At 40.3% G+C, this 14,335-nt stretch overlaps 1 protein-coding gene across 1 annotated transcript in view; it reads right to left on the bottom strand.

Moving 5' to 3' along the window:
• Positions 1-12,039: 12,039 nt before the first annotated feature.
• SLC9C2 (solute carrier family 9, member C2 (putative)) overlaps positions 12,040-14,335 on the bottom strand; it is a 92,294-nt gene continuing 89,998 nt past the window's right edge. The window contains exons 27-28 of the mRNA XM_012000447.1: positions 12,697-12,752; positions 12,040-12,067 (exon numbers count right to left, since the gene is read on the bottom strand). Coding sequence (XP_011855837.1) covers positions 12,040-12,067; positions 12,697-12,752 — 84 coding nt within the window. The remainder of the gene's footprint in view (positions 12,068-12,696; positions 12,753-14,335) is intronic.

Here is a 14,335-nt window from a genome sequence, read left to right as displayed (position 1 = left end):
CCAGGCTGGTCTCAAACTCCTGACCTCGGGAACCACCTCCTCGGCCTCCCAAAGTGCTGGGATTACAGGCATGAGCCAGTGCGCCTGGTCGAAACCTCTATTTTTATTGAGTAGAATAATGTAAAACGAGCCCCAATGCCATGTGCTAGATAAGTCATTAAGCCTTTAGTTTCCTTGATTTCTCCACATGTAAAATTTGAGTAACATTAAGAAGATCGAGAATGTAGGTAGAAATTCCAATTCTGGGGAATGCTGGTTTGAAAGAGACAAGAGGGCTAGCTAGTTTCCTGCTCTCATTCCTCTGCAATTCAATATATTTTACCCTGAGCATGGTGTCATGCACCTGTAGTTCCAGCTACTTGGGAGGCTGAAAGCAGGAAGATTGCTGGAGCACAGGAGTTGAAGTCTAACCTGGGCAACATAGGCCCAGTCTCTTAAGTAATTAAATGCTCTCTGTCCTCTTACAGCAAATCTGACTATCCCCAGCTTCTGTTGTTTCCCTAGCTGTCAGGGTGCTCACTGCTCTCTTCTCTTCACTTTGATATTTGCCGCCTTTTGTTCTTATCTCTCTCATGGAGAGTCTGGCTTCACCTTTTTTATGGTGATAGTTCAAAGTTTAAATCTCCAACATTAGTTACTCAGATTTGAATCTTGTTTACAGATGGATGGAATTTGCTGTTTAATTTGCAAATTCTAAATGGAACTCATCAACGTTTTCTCCAATCTCAAACCTATCTATTACCCCTCTTACCTCTTATTCAGCCTTGGTGTGTGTTTGGCTATATATACTATTCTACCTGTATAGATGATGTCAGTATAAAAATGCTGAAAGAGAGCTCAAAGAAAATGGGTCACGTACCCTCAAATTGAATTCTGATTCTGTCACTAAGCAGCCATGAAGCCATGAGACCTTGTGCAAGTATTCTTTTCCAGACATAAAATATTACCTAATGAATATGCATTTCCAGGGTAGAAGTGTTCCTTAAGTACATTTTTAAATACAGTCATGCATTGCTTAACGACAGGGATATGTTCTAGGAAAAGCACCACTAGCCAATTTCTTTGTTTTGTGAACATTACATAGAGTATACTTATACAAACCTAGATGGTATATATTTTTATTTTCTATATATTTTATCATATTAAAAACCAAATGTCCCAGCATCATTACTGAATATCAGTCATTTCCCTACTTGATCTGCGGTGCCAACATCAAGTGCAATATATTAGGTTTCTATAAATGCTCCGTTAAACACTTATGAGACCACTGTCATATATGTGGTCCATCATTTGTCTGAAGCACTGTTATGTGATGCATGACTGTAACACTATTAGGCGGGGAAAGTAGAGTCTCCTTATGAGAATTGCTGCCCTCAGTTTTCATAGAAAATTTTCATTATGCATCCAATGATTTATTTATAGGAAGTGAATTAATGTATGACTACTGCAGCTATGAAAGAAATACAACTTGAGAGGCAGTCTATGTGACCAAAGAGTTGGGAAATGCTTTGGCTAGTCTTCTAAAGTGTACAGTCTTCTAAGGTGACCAAAGTGATAGACTTGTGATTCCTTTGTTGTCGTCTCATCAAAAGTCTGATCTTACCCCCAACCTCCAACCAAAAGATAGGGATCTGCAGTGAGAAGCTCAGCAAAGGGATTAGAAGCCAGAATGGCTGTACCTAAATGGCCAAGTCAGGATGCCAATTACTGGGTGCAGTGAACTGGCTTAGGGATTTACTCCCTCACATCCATTTGACCCTTCCTCTTTGAAACAATGCAAATGGAGGAAATGCTGACAACATTGATTCTAGCTGAATGGGCATAGCATTTAACTGGTTAAAAGGCCATTGCTACCCTCTTGTCATTCAGAAATGGCCATGTAATTCGCTTCTTGCTGATGAGACACAAATAAGAGGATTGTTGGAGGTTTCTAGAATTCTTTCCCACTCTGGAGAACAATTGTAAGCACTTGTTTGTCTCCCACTGGATATACGCAAGAAAACATGAAGCACTAATTGCGGCTGGTAGCTGTCTTACCACCTAGGGGTAGTGAATCAGCCGTAGAATGAGGCTGAAAAGGTGAACAGCAGAGTGGAGAGAAAGAAAAACTCATATTTGATGACCTTCACTGAGTCTACCAACCACAAACATGTCCTACCTCTTAACTTGCATTGCATAAAATTAAAAATTTCTTTAGTATTTAAGTCTGAGTTGGGTTTTCTGGTACTTGCAGCCCCTCAGTATCCTAACATATGCTTGCGATGAAGTATTATCCTCTAGTTGTCTCAAATATATGGTGATGTACTGCCTCCTAAACAAACAGACATATGTTTTCTTCTACTTCTGTATCACCTATACTTGTGGAACTCAGGCTTCAATCTGCAGTAAACCACCTGAGGAGCACACTAAAATGCAGAGCCCAGAGGCCTACCCCCAGGGATTGATTCCGTAGGTGGCTATAAATCCATTTTCTTTAACTGTAAAACAATATTTTAGACACAGGGTCTCACTATGTTGCCCAGGCTAGTCTCCAACTCCTGAACTTAAGAGATTCTTCTGCCTCAGCCTCCTGAGTAACTGGAATTACAGGCACATACCACCACACCCAGCTCACGAATTCACTTTTGACAACCCAGGTGACTGTGACACAGAATACAACAAACACTGCTGTTGTTCAACCGATATCCATTTCCCTTTTAAGCCTTACTAAGAAGACCAAGATTTCATAAGGGTAAGAAGGTGAGGTGCCGGTTCATCTCAAGGTGAATTTTGAAATAAGTGTGGCCATGTGACAGTTCTGGCCTAGGGTCAGGTCCCTTCCTAACTGAAAAGGCAAAGCCTCATTAGGAGAAAGCTCCTGGAAAACAGTTGGGAGGCCTGGTGTTAACAGGTGTTGTTTTGCCACCGTGAGGATAAATATCACAAGCCAAGGATAAAGGAGAAGTAGGCTACAGGAACCCTGGGTCCGTAAAAACATCCTCAAGCAGCCGCACCACTCCTGTCCGCCTATTTCCAGACATCCAGTTAAACTGGAAAGATGGACCCCTATGTGGTGATGCCGTTGTGGTCAGGTTTCCGTAATGTTCAGAAACACCTCATATTTGTTAACATACAGATGCTCCAAGGACCACGCTGAGAAATACTGCCTTATTAAGCTAGGTATCCAGAAGTTTCTTAATGGTTTGAACTTGACTTCTTCTCTTGTATTCCCTTCTATTCTTACCTGTGTCAGAGGTGTGTGAACCAGAGCAACTCCATCTTAAATAGGAGCTGGGGAAAATGAGGCTGAAACCTACTGGGCTGCATTCCCCGACAGTTAACGCATCCTGAGTCACAGGATGAGCTAGGTCAGCACAAAATACAGGTCCATAAAGACCTTGCTGAGGAAACAGGTTGCAGTAGGCCAGCCAAAACCCACCAAAAGCAAAATGACAAGAGTGACCTCTGGTCGTTCTCCCTGCTACACTCCCACCAGTGCCATGACAGTTTACAAATGCCATGGCAACGTCAAGAAGTCACCCTATATGGTCTAAAAATGGGATCCACCCCAGTTTAGTGTACCATCAAGAAATAACCATAAAAATGGGCAACCGTCTGCGGAGTAACCATTCTTTCATTCCTTTACTTTCTTAATAACTTGCTTTCACTTTGCACTCTGAACTCGCCCTGAATTCTTTCTTGCACAAGATCCAAGAACCCTCTCTTGGGGTCTGGATCTGCACCCCTTTCCTGTAACATATTTCTGGTGACCACGAGGGGACTATCGTGCAGAAACCCTGACCAACGGCTACCTTTGCGTAAGTAGTGGGGTCCTGTAACATCTTTCTGCAACAAGGGAAGTGACTGTACTGCAGAAACCCCCGACCCAAAGGCGAACTTTGGGTAAGTGGTGGGGTCCAGTAACATCTTTCTCACAAACCACAAAAGGGACGATACTGAGGAGACCCCCCCAAACCCAAGGAAAATAGACTGCAGCAATGATTGGATGACTTGGGGTAAGCGGTGGGGTACCCAGGTAAAGAATGGAATTGGGTTAGAGGTCCCCCTTAGGGGAATTAAGAGTCTCTCCAAAGACTGAGTAGGTTAAAGGCCCCTCTTAATAAAAGGCGAGGACGCTTGACTGACCTTGGGTTACAGGCCCAACTTAGGAGGGTTAGAATCCCTTCTAAGATTTGGGGGGTTGGTTAGAGGCCCCTCTCAGTAAAGTCCCTAAGAACAGGTTTGGCACTATGGGATGTTAACTGCTATTCTCTTTGGATTAATCTGCCTTGTACTCTTTGCTGACAGCTATGGGTGACAGGATTAGGCATGTACAGGATCATAGGACATGGGGAGCTTTTCCCCTGCTAAAAGGGGAAACTTGAGAGCTAATGGGACTGCTGGAAAAGACTCCTTTGCTACCAACAAGCGGCCGCCTGGACTTTTTCATTGTCGGAGGGAAAAAGTGGGTTTCCCTGGCTTCCCTAAGCCTTCACCTTCCCCACCCTGCCACAGGCAATACCTTCCTTCTCTACCTCCTTTTTTTTTTTTTTTTTTTTGAGACGGAGTTTCACTGTTTCACTCAGACTGGAGTGAAGTGGTATGATTTCGGCTCACTGCAAACTCCACCCCCTGGGTTCAAGCGGTTCTCCCGCCTCAGCCTCCCTAGTAGCTGAGATTACAGGCACCCGACACCACGCCTAGCTAATTTTTGTATATTTAGTAGGGATGGGTTTTTGCCATGTCGACCAAGCTGGTCTCAAACTCCTGACCTCAGGTGATCCATCTGCCTCGGCCTCCCAAAGTTTTAGGATTACAGGTGTGAGCCACCGCTCCCGGCTCTACTTTTCCCTTCCTATCTTTTATTCAGGGCAACCATCTTGCCCAGAGACCACATGTTGAAACTCCAAGTCAGAGGCTGGATTAAAGATGACAGGGCCCATTTGGGGGCAAATTTAAGCCTTGCCAGTTTGATATTGGGTGCTAAGCAGAGTGGCTAATGTCTATGTTTTATCACATGTATTTTGCTCTGGTCAGAAGGAAAAAAATAATTTTCCTTTATGATGCGGCTTAGTCCCTAGGGCAGTGGTGCCACAAGCCAGATCACTAGGGCCACTCAGGGAAAGGGAAGCCAGAAGCCTGGCATGCCAGCAAAAGGGTAAGCATTTCCGGCCAGTTAGATTTCTGGCTTCTCTCTCTCTGTGCAAACGGTTAAATGAATGATAAAAAACAAATGAAACAAACACAGTGTTTATCTCCTCTGTAAAGTTTCAATTAATGTGAAAAAGAATTCTAAGGCTAGTCTTAAGCTGATGTATTTTGTAGTATAAATTTGTTTTTCTGTGTCGAGGGGTACTTCAGGATAAAACATGAACCTAGAACACCTGTAAGCCTGCTTTTCAAGACCCAGCAGGCTGGTCAGTAGCAAACTGGACTGCAGTTCCCTAAAACAAACAAAAAAAAAACTGGATAAAGTCTCCACCTTGTTTTATGTCCTTGGGAGCCTGACCTTTTAACTATGTGGCGGTACTTTCTTTTGGTCTCCGCCTTCAGGGAACAGGAATTTTAGGGTTCATGTCATAGTTAGCTTTAAAAATCATATTAAATAGTTAAAAGTCTTCGCAAGCTCAAAATTAACTATTCTAAATTCCTGGGAAAGGAAACGGAGGCCGCCCTGTGCTGTAGCTCAGTAACAAAGGTTTTTGCACTTTCACAGTGGTGATCCAGGTCCAATTCCCCACCCAGGAAGTAAGTTGTTTCTGGTTTAATATCTGCACGACCTTGTCTATTCTGTTCTCCTCCAGGGACTGTCTTAAATTTTCCTTTCTCTAACCACCTGGGAGGTTACCTTTGGTAAAGTTCAAAAGCTAGAAATATTGGCTGTTTGGCATAAGAAATTCTAAAAGGACTTTTGAGTGCTATGGTTAAAATCAGTTTAATTAAAAGCAGATATTCAAGCTCTAACAGCCTGGACTCCTTGGGAAAAGAGGCACCAGAGACCAGTTGCCAGGCCCTGTTCTTCCAAGGGCTCCACCCTAAAGCCAGTAATCCAATTAAGAAACTTAAAATTTGGCAAATGAAAAATTTTACAACTACTGTAGTAATCTTCTGTCTTTCTGTGTAGCTATATATGTGTTGTGTGTAATGTTTATATAAAAGAACTCTAATTAATTGGCTTAAACAGAAATAAACACTTAAATATTTTGAAAGCAAAATAAAAACTGTAATGCCTTTTAGTTCATGTAACTTTAGTAATTTTGGGGAAATAAAAACAGCTTTAAAATGATTGATAAAAACATTTAGTCTAAATCATGCAGATCAGATATTAAGTTTGCTAAATGCTTTAAGGTCATAAACAGCTTCTTTGACTTTTAAAAATTGTTCAATTTACCTACCTTAAAGCCATTAGATTCTAGATATGGCTTGGGGACATGTGAAATTAGCCATGTCCCCTACCTATACAAAGAAGATTATTAAAAAAGAGATTTTATATAAAAAAGGATCTCGTGTGATAAATTCTTGCCCTAAAGTTAAATGACTGGTTGTTTAAAAGGAAGAATATTTAGGGCAAATCAGAAAGTCCAAGAATGTCTTAGATAGTCTGTGTAAATTGTGAAAGATTTGTGAAAGGGAATTTATGCAAGAAACATTGTACAATTCAAAGGTTGTTAGGCCTCCTAAATGCTTCATAAAATGCCACTATGACTCCTACTGTACAACTTGCCTGCTTTACTGCTAGATAAAGGGATAAGGCATGGGAACATGTGGAGTTAGCCACACCCCTAGCTATGCTGGAGAGTCAGCCCTTATCTGCACTTCTGCCTGGTGTGTCCTAGGCTAGGCTCCACACCTAGCATACAATTCAAATTGCTTACTAACCAGGGCTTTCACCAAAAGTGAAAGTCACTAAAAGTTAACATTTAAACATGTAATTGAGACTATTGAAGAAACACTTTTACCTGTAAGGTGTGCAAGGAAAGTAAAATGTATTTTTGGTAAAAGATGACAAAAAGGCATGAGAATGTAGATTTTTTTTTTGCCTAAAGGGTTAAAGAATTGTTTTAAGTAAGACAGAATAAAGCTAAAGGTTTAAACAGTTGTAAAAGGTTTGTAAAAAAATAATTATAAAAATTTAATTGGCTGAATTAAAGGGATATTATTCAGTTTTTCTATAAATTAAACATTGGAATAAAAGCACAACAGGCTTTTCTTAGAGCAAAACCGTGCTTATGATCTGCTCTTTAACAAAAACTTGTAAAGGGTTATAATTGGCTTATGAGAATCTTACCTTATGGTCAAACTAAGATTGGATGGATTTATTTATAAGGTTTTATTAAGAATTGGGTTTGACATAAATAATGCACTAATGCAACAGTGACATTTGGTTTATTCGGTACAAAAGTCATAAAGGAAGTATTGTCAAATATAAAATGGTGTTTGGTTTTCTTTGGGCTGTATTTTCGTAACTGTGTTATTGGTATATATTCCAAAATTATGGGAAACTCCTATAACTCTGATATGACTTAGTGTACATTATCAGTAACAATTATAATTGTTACACAAAATCACTGTATGCCACAGAGGTAACAAATTTCCTTGTCAATTGTTTCTTTGACTGTGGCTGCCCTAAAACATTTTGTAAGCCACAGACAATTGTTAACTTGTTTTAATCCTCTTCAGAAGGTGGTTTATAATCAATTATAGAACTCTAACAGGTGTTCTTAAATGCAGGTTTTTCTAATAACTTTGGAGATTGTAACATTAGAATAGAGAAAACACCTTTTAGAACTCTCATGAAGAGCTGGACTGTTCATGAATATAAAATAGAACAGGTCTTAACTAAATTAACTGAATCAATGGAAGACTGAAGTAACCCTTTTAACTTTGCTTAAAATGTTGCTGATCCTTTGTTTTGTTTTTCAGAGTCAAGGAAACTTTTCTTTTGAGCTTTTCTATTTATAGCTTTTAGCAATTGAGTAAAATATACTACTGTGAACAAAATTTGGAGTGTATTTGTTTCTCTCTACCTGATTTCTCCAGAATTTGGAAACTAGTTGTGAGTATTCTAACTTATGGCAATATAGTTATTTGCATAAGTACAATCAGAATCTGTTTTCTTTTGCAAAAGGGCACGATTGGAGAAACTGGTTATTTTAGCAAGGCTTTTATTGGAACGGTGTGTTTTCCTTTAAGGAATTAAAATTAACGTGTAGAGCCAGTAAAAGCCCTTTGGGGAACTGGCCTCATACCTTGCCTACACAGTCCCTGTACAGGGTTTCTGACTTGTGGTAAGTAAATGTCACTTTCTATCAAGTCCAGTAGAAGTAGAAGTAAGTTATCTTGGGACTGCAAGAGGAAAGAAACTTACCCAACTCATAGGTATTAGAGGGTACAAACCCATGGCTGGACTCAGCTTTTAAAAAGTCTTATCTGAGATTCCTTATAAAACAGAGTTCTATCAAAGCCAATTTAAAAACCTATGTGAAAAATAATTATTCTTGCTGCACTTTATACAAATAATCAGGCCAAGTATAATAAAGTAAATCAGTCTCACCATGATTTGTCTTTAGTAAAAATGGATAACTGGAGAGAGAAATATTATGTTTCAAGAACTATGGGACACTTGTTATTAAATTCTAGTCTCATTAGTTGTTTCTGTTTCTGCAATTTAGGCTAACCCTGCTTACTCCTGTGAACGAACCAGTAATCTCTGACTGTTGCTCAGAAAAAAACAAGAGGATGAGTAATATAAAAGTCTGGATCAGTATTCTAATTCTGGGCACATTACAACCAACTAACCCTATACCAGCTTAGCTCTAAAAGTTGCCCAGTTCATGAAAAGCCTTCTAATTTAGTTTACTTAGAATATAACTTTACTTATTTTGCCTTACTCTTGTGGAATATATTACTGTTATACTCTTTGTGTAGGAAAACAGAACAAGCCTACTAAATGTTTCTTTCTTTTTTTTTTTCTTTTTTTTGAAATGGAGTCTCACTCTGTCACCCAGGTTGGAGTGCAGTGGTGTGATCTCAGCCCACTGCAACCCCTACCTCCCGGGTTCAAGTGATTCTGCTGCCTCTACCTCCTGAGTAGCTGGGACTACAGGAGCACGCCACCATGCCTGACTAATTTTTGTTTTATTAGTAGAGATGGGGTTTCACTATGTTGACCAGGCTGGTCTCAAACTCCTGACCTCATGATCCACCCACCTTGGCCTCCCAAAGCGTTGGGATTACAGGCATGAGCCACCATGCCCGGCCCTAAATATTTTCTTAAATTAAACACTTATTAATCTTCCAGATATCACCTTTTGTCAAAAGTCAAGAATTATGAATGAACCTTACCATACTGATGCTTTCTTACTAAACTCCTCTTCACCCTGAATGCAAGAGATCCTCATAGTTAGGCAAGAATATCATCACCCCATTCAACCTGAAAAAGCTACAGAAGATGGATCTTCATCCCTCTGCAACCCTCAGGATTAAAGTTTCCCCCTCCTTTTATAAAAGGGAGGGGGAAATGTCAGAGACATGTGAACCAGAGCAACTCCATCTTAAATAAGAGCTGGGTAAAATGAGACTGAAGGTTACTGGGCTGCATTCCCAGATGGATAAAGCAATCTAAGTCAGAGGATGAGATATGAGGTCAGCACAAAATACAGGTCATAAAGACCTTGCTGATAAAAACAGGTTGCAGTAAAGGAGCCAGCCAAAACCCACCAAAACCAAAATGGCGACAAGAGTGACCTCTGGTTGTCCTCACTGCTACACTCCCACCAGCACCATGACAGTTTACAAATGCCATGGCAACATCAGGAGGTTACCGTCTATGGTCTAAAAAGGAGAGGCATGAATAATCCACCCCTTGTTTAGCATATCATCAAGAAATAACCATAAAAATAGGCAACCAGCAGCGTTCGGGGCTGCTCTGTCTATGGAGTAGCCATTCTTTTATTCCTTCACTTTCTTAATAAACTTGCTTTCACTTTGCACTGTGGACTCGCCCTGAATTCTTTCTTGCATGAGATCCAAGAACCCTTCTCTTGGGGTCTGGATCTGACTCCCTTCCTGTAACACCACTATTATGGTTTTCTTCTAACGTATTATGTATTCCTTTCAGTCTTGTTGAGATGAAAAGGAATAATGGGTTCTAATAATAAACAGTCAACCATAAAACTCAACTTTATTTGATTTTTAAAAATAAAATGAAAGGTGACATCAAACAGTACTATGCAATATGAGAATATTAATTTCTCCTAAATTTTACTGAAAGCAAAAGTTACTTACTGAAAGTTACTAAGATTGTGGAATATAATTCAGTTTTTCAATATTTACCAAATTGGGAAGGGGAGAACAGCTACACTCTGGAAAATATTAGGGAGGCACTAATTATAACAATTTCACAAATGAAAATTACAGATTCTATGCTTTAGATAGTAACATATCGGTTATACAATACTTTTTATAATGCACTATGTTAAAATTTGCTCTTAGCTGGAAACAGGGTTTCATTTGATAAGACATATGTTTCAGTGTATTTTATATTATCCCGAAGAATTTTTTAACATTTCAAATATAATGCAACTACTTAAAATTAAGAATTTTTACAGCAGTCCATCCATTGCTTATAAAATAAATGCAGCAGTAACCTGTTTCAGTAGCTTCTAAGTAAACTCCTTGGAGATAATCCTCTAGCATTTGAGTGAGGAAAGTAGCTTGGTCTTTAACCTGACTCCACACATCATATTTGTATCATTAATACCCTTTTCTAAAATGGTATCCAGTTTTCAACTATAAAAGAAAGTCAAAAGTTAAATATTAGCCTATAAACATTTCAGGAAAAACTTCTTAACTGTTAAATGGAACCAGAAAACTTATGTAAGAATTTCTATTTTATTATCTGAAACATTCCTCCTAAAAGATCTTCATGTGAAGAATTTTGAGTGATGCATATAATTAATTACATGTGCATCTCTACGCTGTCATCTTGTGAAGAGATACTACGTTAATTCAATGAGAGTAGTCTATCAAAGGTGTGTTTAAGAAGAAGAGAAATGTTACAGAAGTTGAATTCCAATTAACTTTATGACTGATTGCAGGGCTACTGGAAACTCTTCTTGTAAATCAGAATGGGAATCTTTTTAAGTAATGGGGCCTGGGCAAGATAGTAACAAATGAGGAACTCAATTATTTGACTCTTAATTCCCCTTTGTGAAATAGGGTCCCTTTAAGAGAGAGGAGAGGAAGGCCCTGGGAGGGATGCCTAAAAAGAACGAGGTTACCTGGTTTAAAGGAACTATTGACCATAAATTTGGTCAATGCAACTTTCCTTTCCCCAACAAATACACGCAAACCACCTTGATGATCATAAATAACAGTGGCAGGACCAACATTGCTATTAGAAGGGTCTTTGGGCTGGGGATGAAGTGGGCCAAGGGACTTCTCTTGCTGTTTATGGCCGGGCGTGGTGGCTCACGCCTGTAATCCCAGCACTTTGGGAGGCCAAAGTGGGCAGATCATGAGGTCAGGAGGTCGAGAACATCCTGGCTAACATCGTGAAACCCTGTCACCACTAAAAATCAAAAAAGGTAGCTGAGCATGGTGGCATGTGCCTGTAGTCCCAGCTACTCCAGAGGCTGTGGCAGGAGATTTGCTTGAACCCAGGAAGTAGACGTTGCAGTGAGTCAAGATTGTGCACTGTACTCCAGCCTGGGTGACAGAGTGAAACTCCGTCTCAAAAAAAAAAAAAGCTGTTTATTTGGGATGACTTGGCACCTGGCTGGGAAAAGACTAAAGGCCCTTGAAGCCTGTGCTTAGCACCATCACTACTATCTGGCCCACTTCAGCATTTGCCTAGCATCCTATTACCCTGTCAGAGTCATCTGCTCCTCCAGTCCACCCAGCAGTCTGCTCTGGCCCAAACAGGAGGCCTAATAGAGACTTCTAGAGTCATGAGTCTTGCAGGCTGCCTCACCACCACCAGACTTGTCTCTATTCTGTCCTGGTCCCATATGAAAGGCCCACGTTCCTTTTCAACTCTAGGCATGACTTCCAGCCTTCTCAGACTTCTCTAAATTGGTCCTGGTCACTGAAGAAAGAAGGAAAAGATGTGGGGGCAAAAATCTACACGACTCTCCATAACAAAATGTTTTGAAGTCTCTTGTTTTATCTTAAAAATTCATGCAAATTTGTCATCCTACTCGATAATAAGTCTTTTAATATAAAATGTTTTAAATAACCCGCTAGTTAAATGAGTGAACCTTTTTCTTTAAAAGATGCTCAAGTAAAATCGGTACTCTAGGAAGATGTCTATGATCAGCCTGTGACCCCACAAATTGCAAGCATAGCAATCTATACATGCAGGAATCCACACTCCAAAGGCAGAAGCATGGAGATTTAGACTCTGGTGTCCACACGTGTGCATGATGTATGTCCCTCCTCACCGCAAATTCCATAGATCCCTATTCTTTGACCTAAATATCAGTGAGGGGGGAAAAATGGGGTGGGGCAAAATTACGTCTTTCAAAAATACTCTGTAATTTTAATTTTTAAGTAATTCAGATAGACTTTATTCTAATTTGTCCCAATTAATGAGTTGTAGCTAGGAGTGTCTTTTCTCACCACCTACATTTTGCTATTTTACCTCAATTTGTTTTAGCTGTATAGTTCAATATTTGCAGTAAGAAAAAAATATAATCAAAGTGTCAAGTTTCTTACCTCATCTCTTGTCTTCCAGTCATATTCTCTCCCTGTTGTTCGAAGACCAGTGTCGACTGAGGTTAACCAAATCCGATCATTGAACAGAAAAAGTAAATTAGGAATTTAAGAGTAAAGGCAACCAGAAAATATTTTGAAATATCTATTTGCTTTCTCCCTATAAGTCTCCCTTTTCCCTTCCCCCTCTCAAATGTCCCTGTTTTTTCTTCCCTCAGAGGTTTGTGGTAGGCTCTCTAAAGTCCAATACAAGGGCTGACAAACTCATATGGGAATAGGCAGATCACGTAAACAGTTGAAGTGGGCTGGGTAAAGGCAAGAGGGAGCCGTGTGGACTGTGGCAAGCTGCAGAGCGTCTGCTCCCTCTATAGACGCCAACTGATACTCAGCCCTATCTGTTGCCACATACAGGAATGAGGGCTGAGTGCTGGCTGACCTTATTTTTTCATGAAAACTTCAAAATCTGCATTTTTAAAATGCAAAACATTTGTTTCTATTTGGCAACTAATTTTAAAATTTTGAAAGAAAACAAGTGACTCTTAAACAAATTAAGAGTCAAAGATCCAGTCCATGTGCCTACCATTTGTGACTTTTGTCTCAAACCCATGAGGAATACAAAGTGATGTGTTTCCCTCTATCTAAAAATGATTACAGAGGAACTCATGAAGAAAAGGGGCCTGTGAGCACAAGAACACTAGGGACCTGTGCCCTGCTCCCTGACAGTGCTTAAGATCTCTGACTCAATAGCACTTCTTAGGGTGACCCAAGGGGGTTGACGCTAGGCCCTGAGTTCCCAGCCTTGCCATAGACTCCTGTGCCCCAAGAGTGATTTGGAAGCAGCAGAGCAGCAGACTTTCAGAGACTGTGTGGGCTGGGGAAATGGTCATCTCAGTGCTAGCCCACTTGGACAGGTGACCCAATAGCAGAGGAGGCTCCCTAAATCACAGTGCTATGTATGACCCTAGAAGAGGGGGTGGAGGGTGAGCCACAGGAACCTCTGAGGTTCAAATTGCTGCCAAGGGAAAAGTATAATTACTTATTGAATATCTGTCTCTCCTCCCTGTGAAGGCAAATACCTCATCTGGCTCACTCACCAATTGGCTCTTGGCACAGTACCCAGCACACAGTGGGGCTGAATTTTATAAAAAGTATGCAATTGAGAAATAGTGAGATATAAGACACTGAGAAAACCTCACTCTTCGCACACAATTTGAAATCATGTAAATCCCTCCCCCAAAGCAACGATTCATTAAGAATTGCATAATAGATAAACCGATGGATCACATGAATTGTAAACACTGGGATGGTGCAGGTTAGAGTTGCAAACCCAGAATGTGTCCTCAAGCTGGGACAGCTGGGAGAATGTTGTCATTGGGCTTGGGCGGGCAGGGATGCTGAGCAGAAGATGAAAGATCCTGAGTGTGCTTTTTCTAGCAAGCTCCTCCTATCAAGTCTTCTCTGTATAATGCTTAGCATCATGATGCATGCAGTTGGATGCTAATAAACGTAACTATAACTACTCAGTGACTATCAAAGCATACTCAAAGCAAGTCATTTGACTTGTAGCTGTGACCATGGTTTGGAATACTCACTGAGCATGGGTAAGGTTCCCTCTTCCCTTCAGTTGCTGGGAGCAAACCAG

Source organism: Mandrillus leucophaeus, unplaced genomic scaffold, assembly GCF_000951045.1.
Source record: "Mandrillus leucophaeus isolate KB7577 unplaced genomic scaffold, Mleu.le_1.0 Scaffold629, whole genome shotgun sequence".
NCBI lineage: Eukaryota > Metazoa > Chordata > Mammalia > Primates > Cercopithecidae > Mandrillus > Mandrillus leucophaeus.
This window is presented reverse-complemented; position numbering and strand designations above follow the sequence as displayed.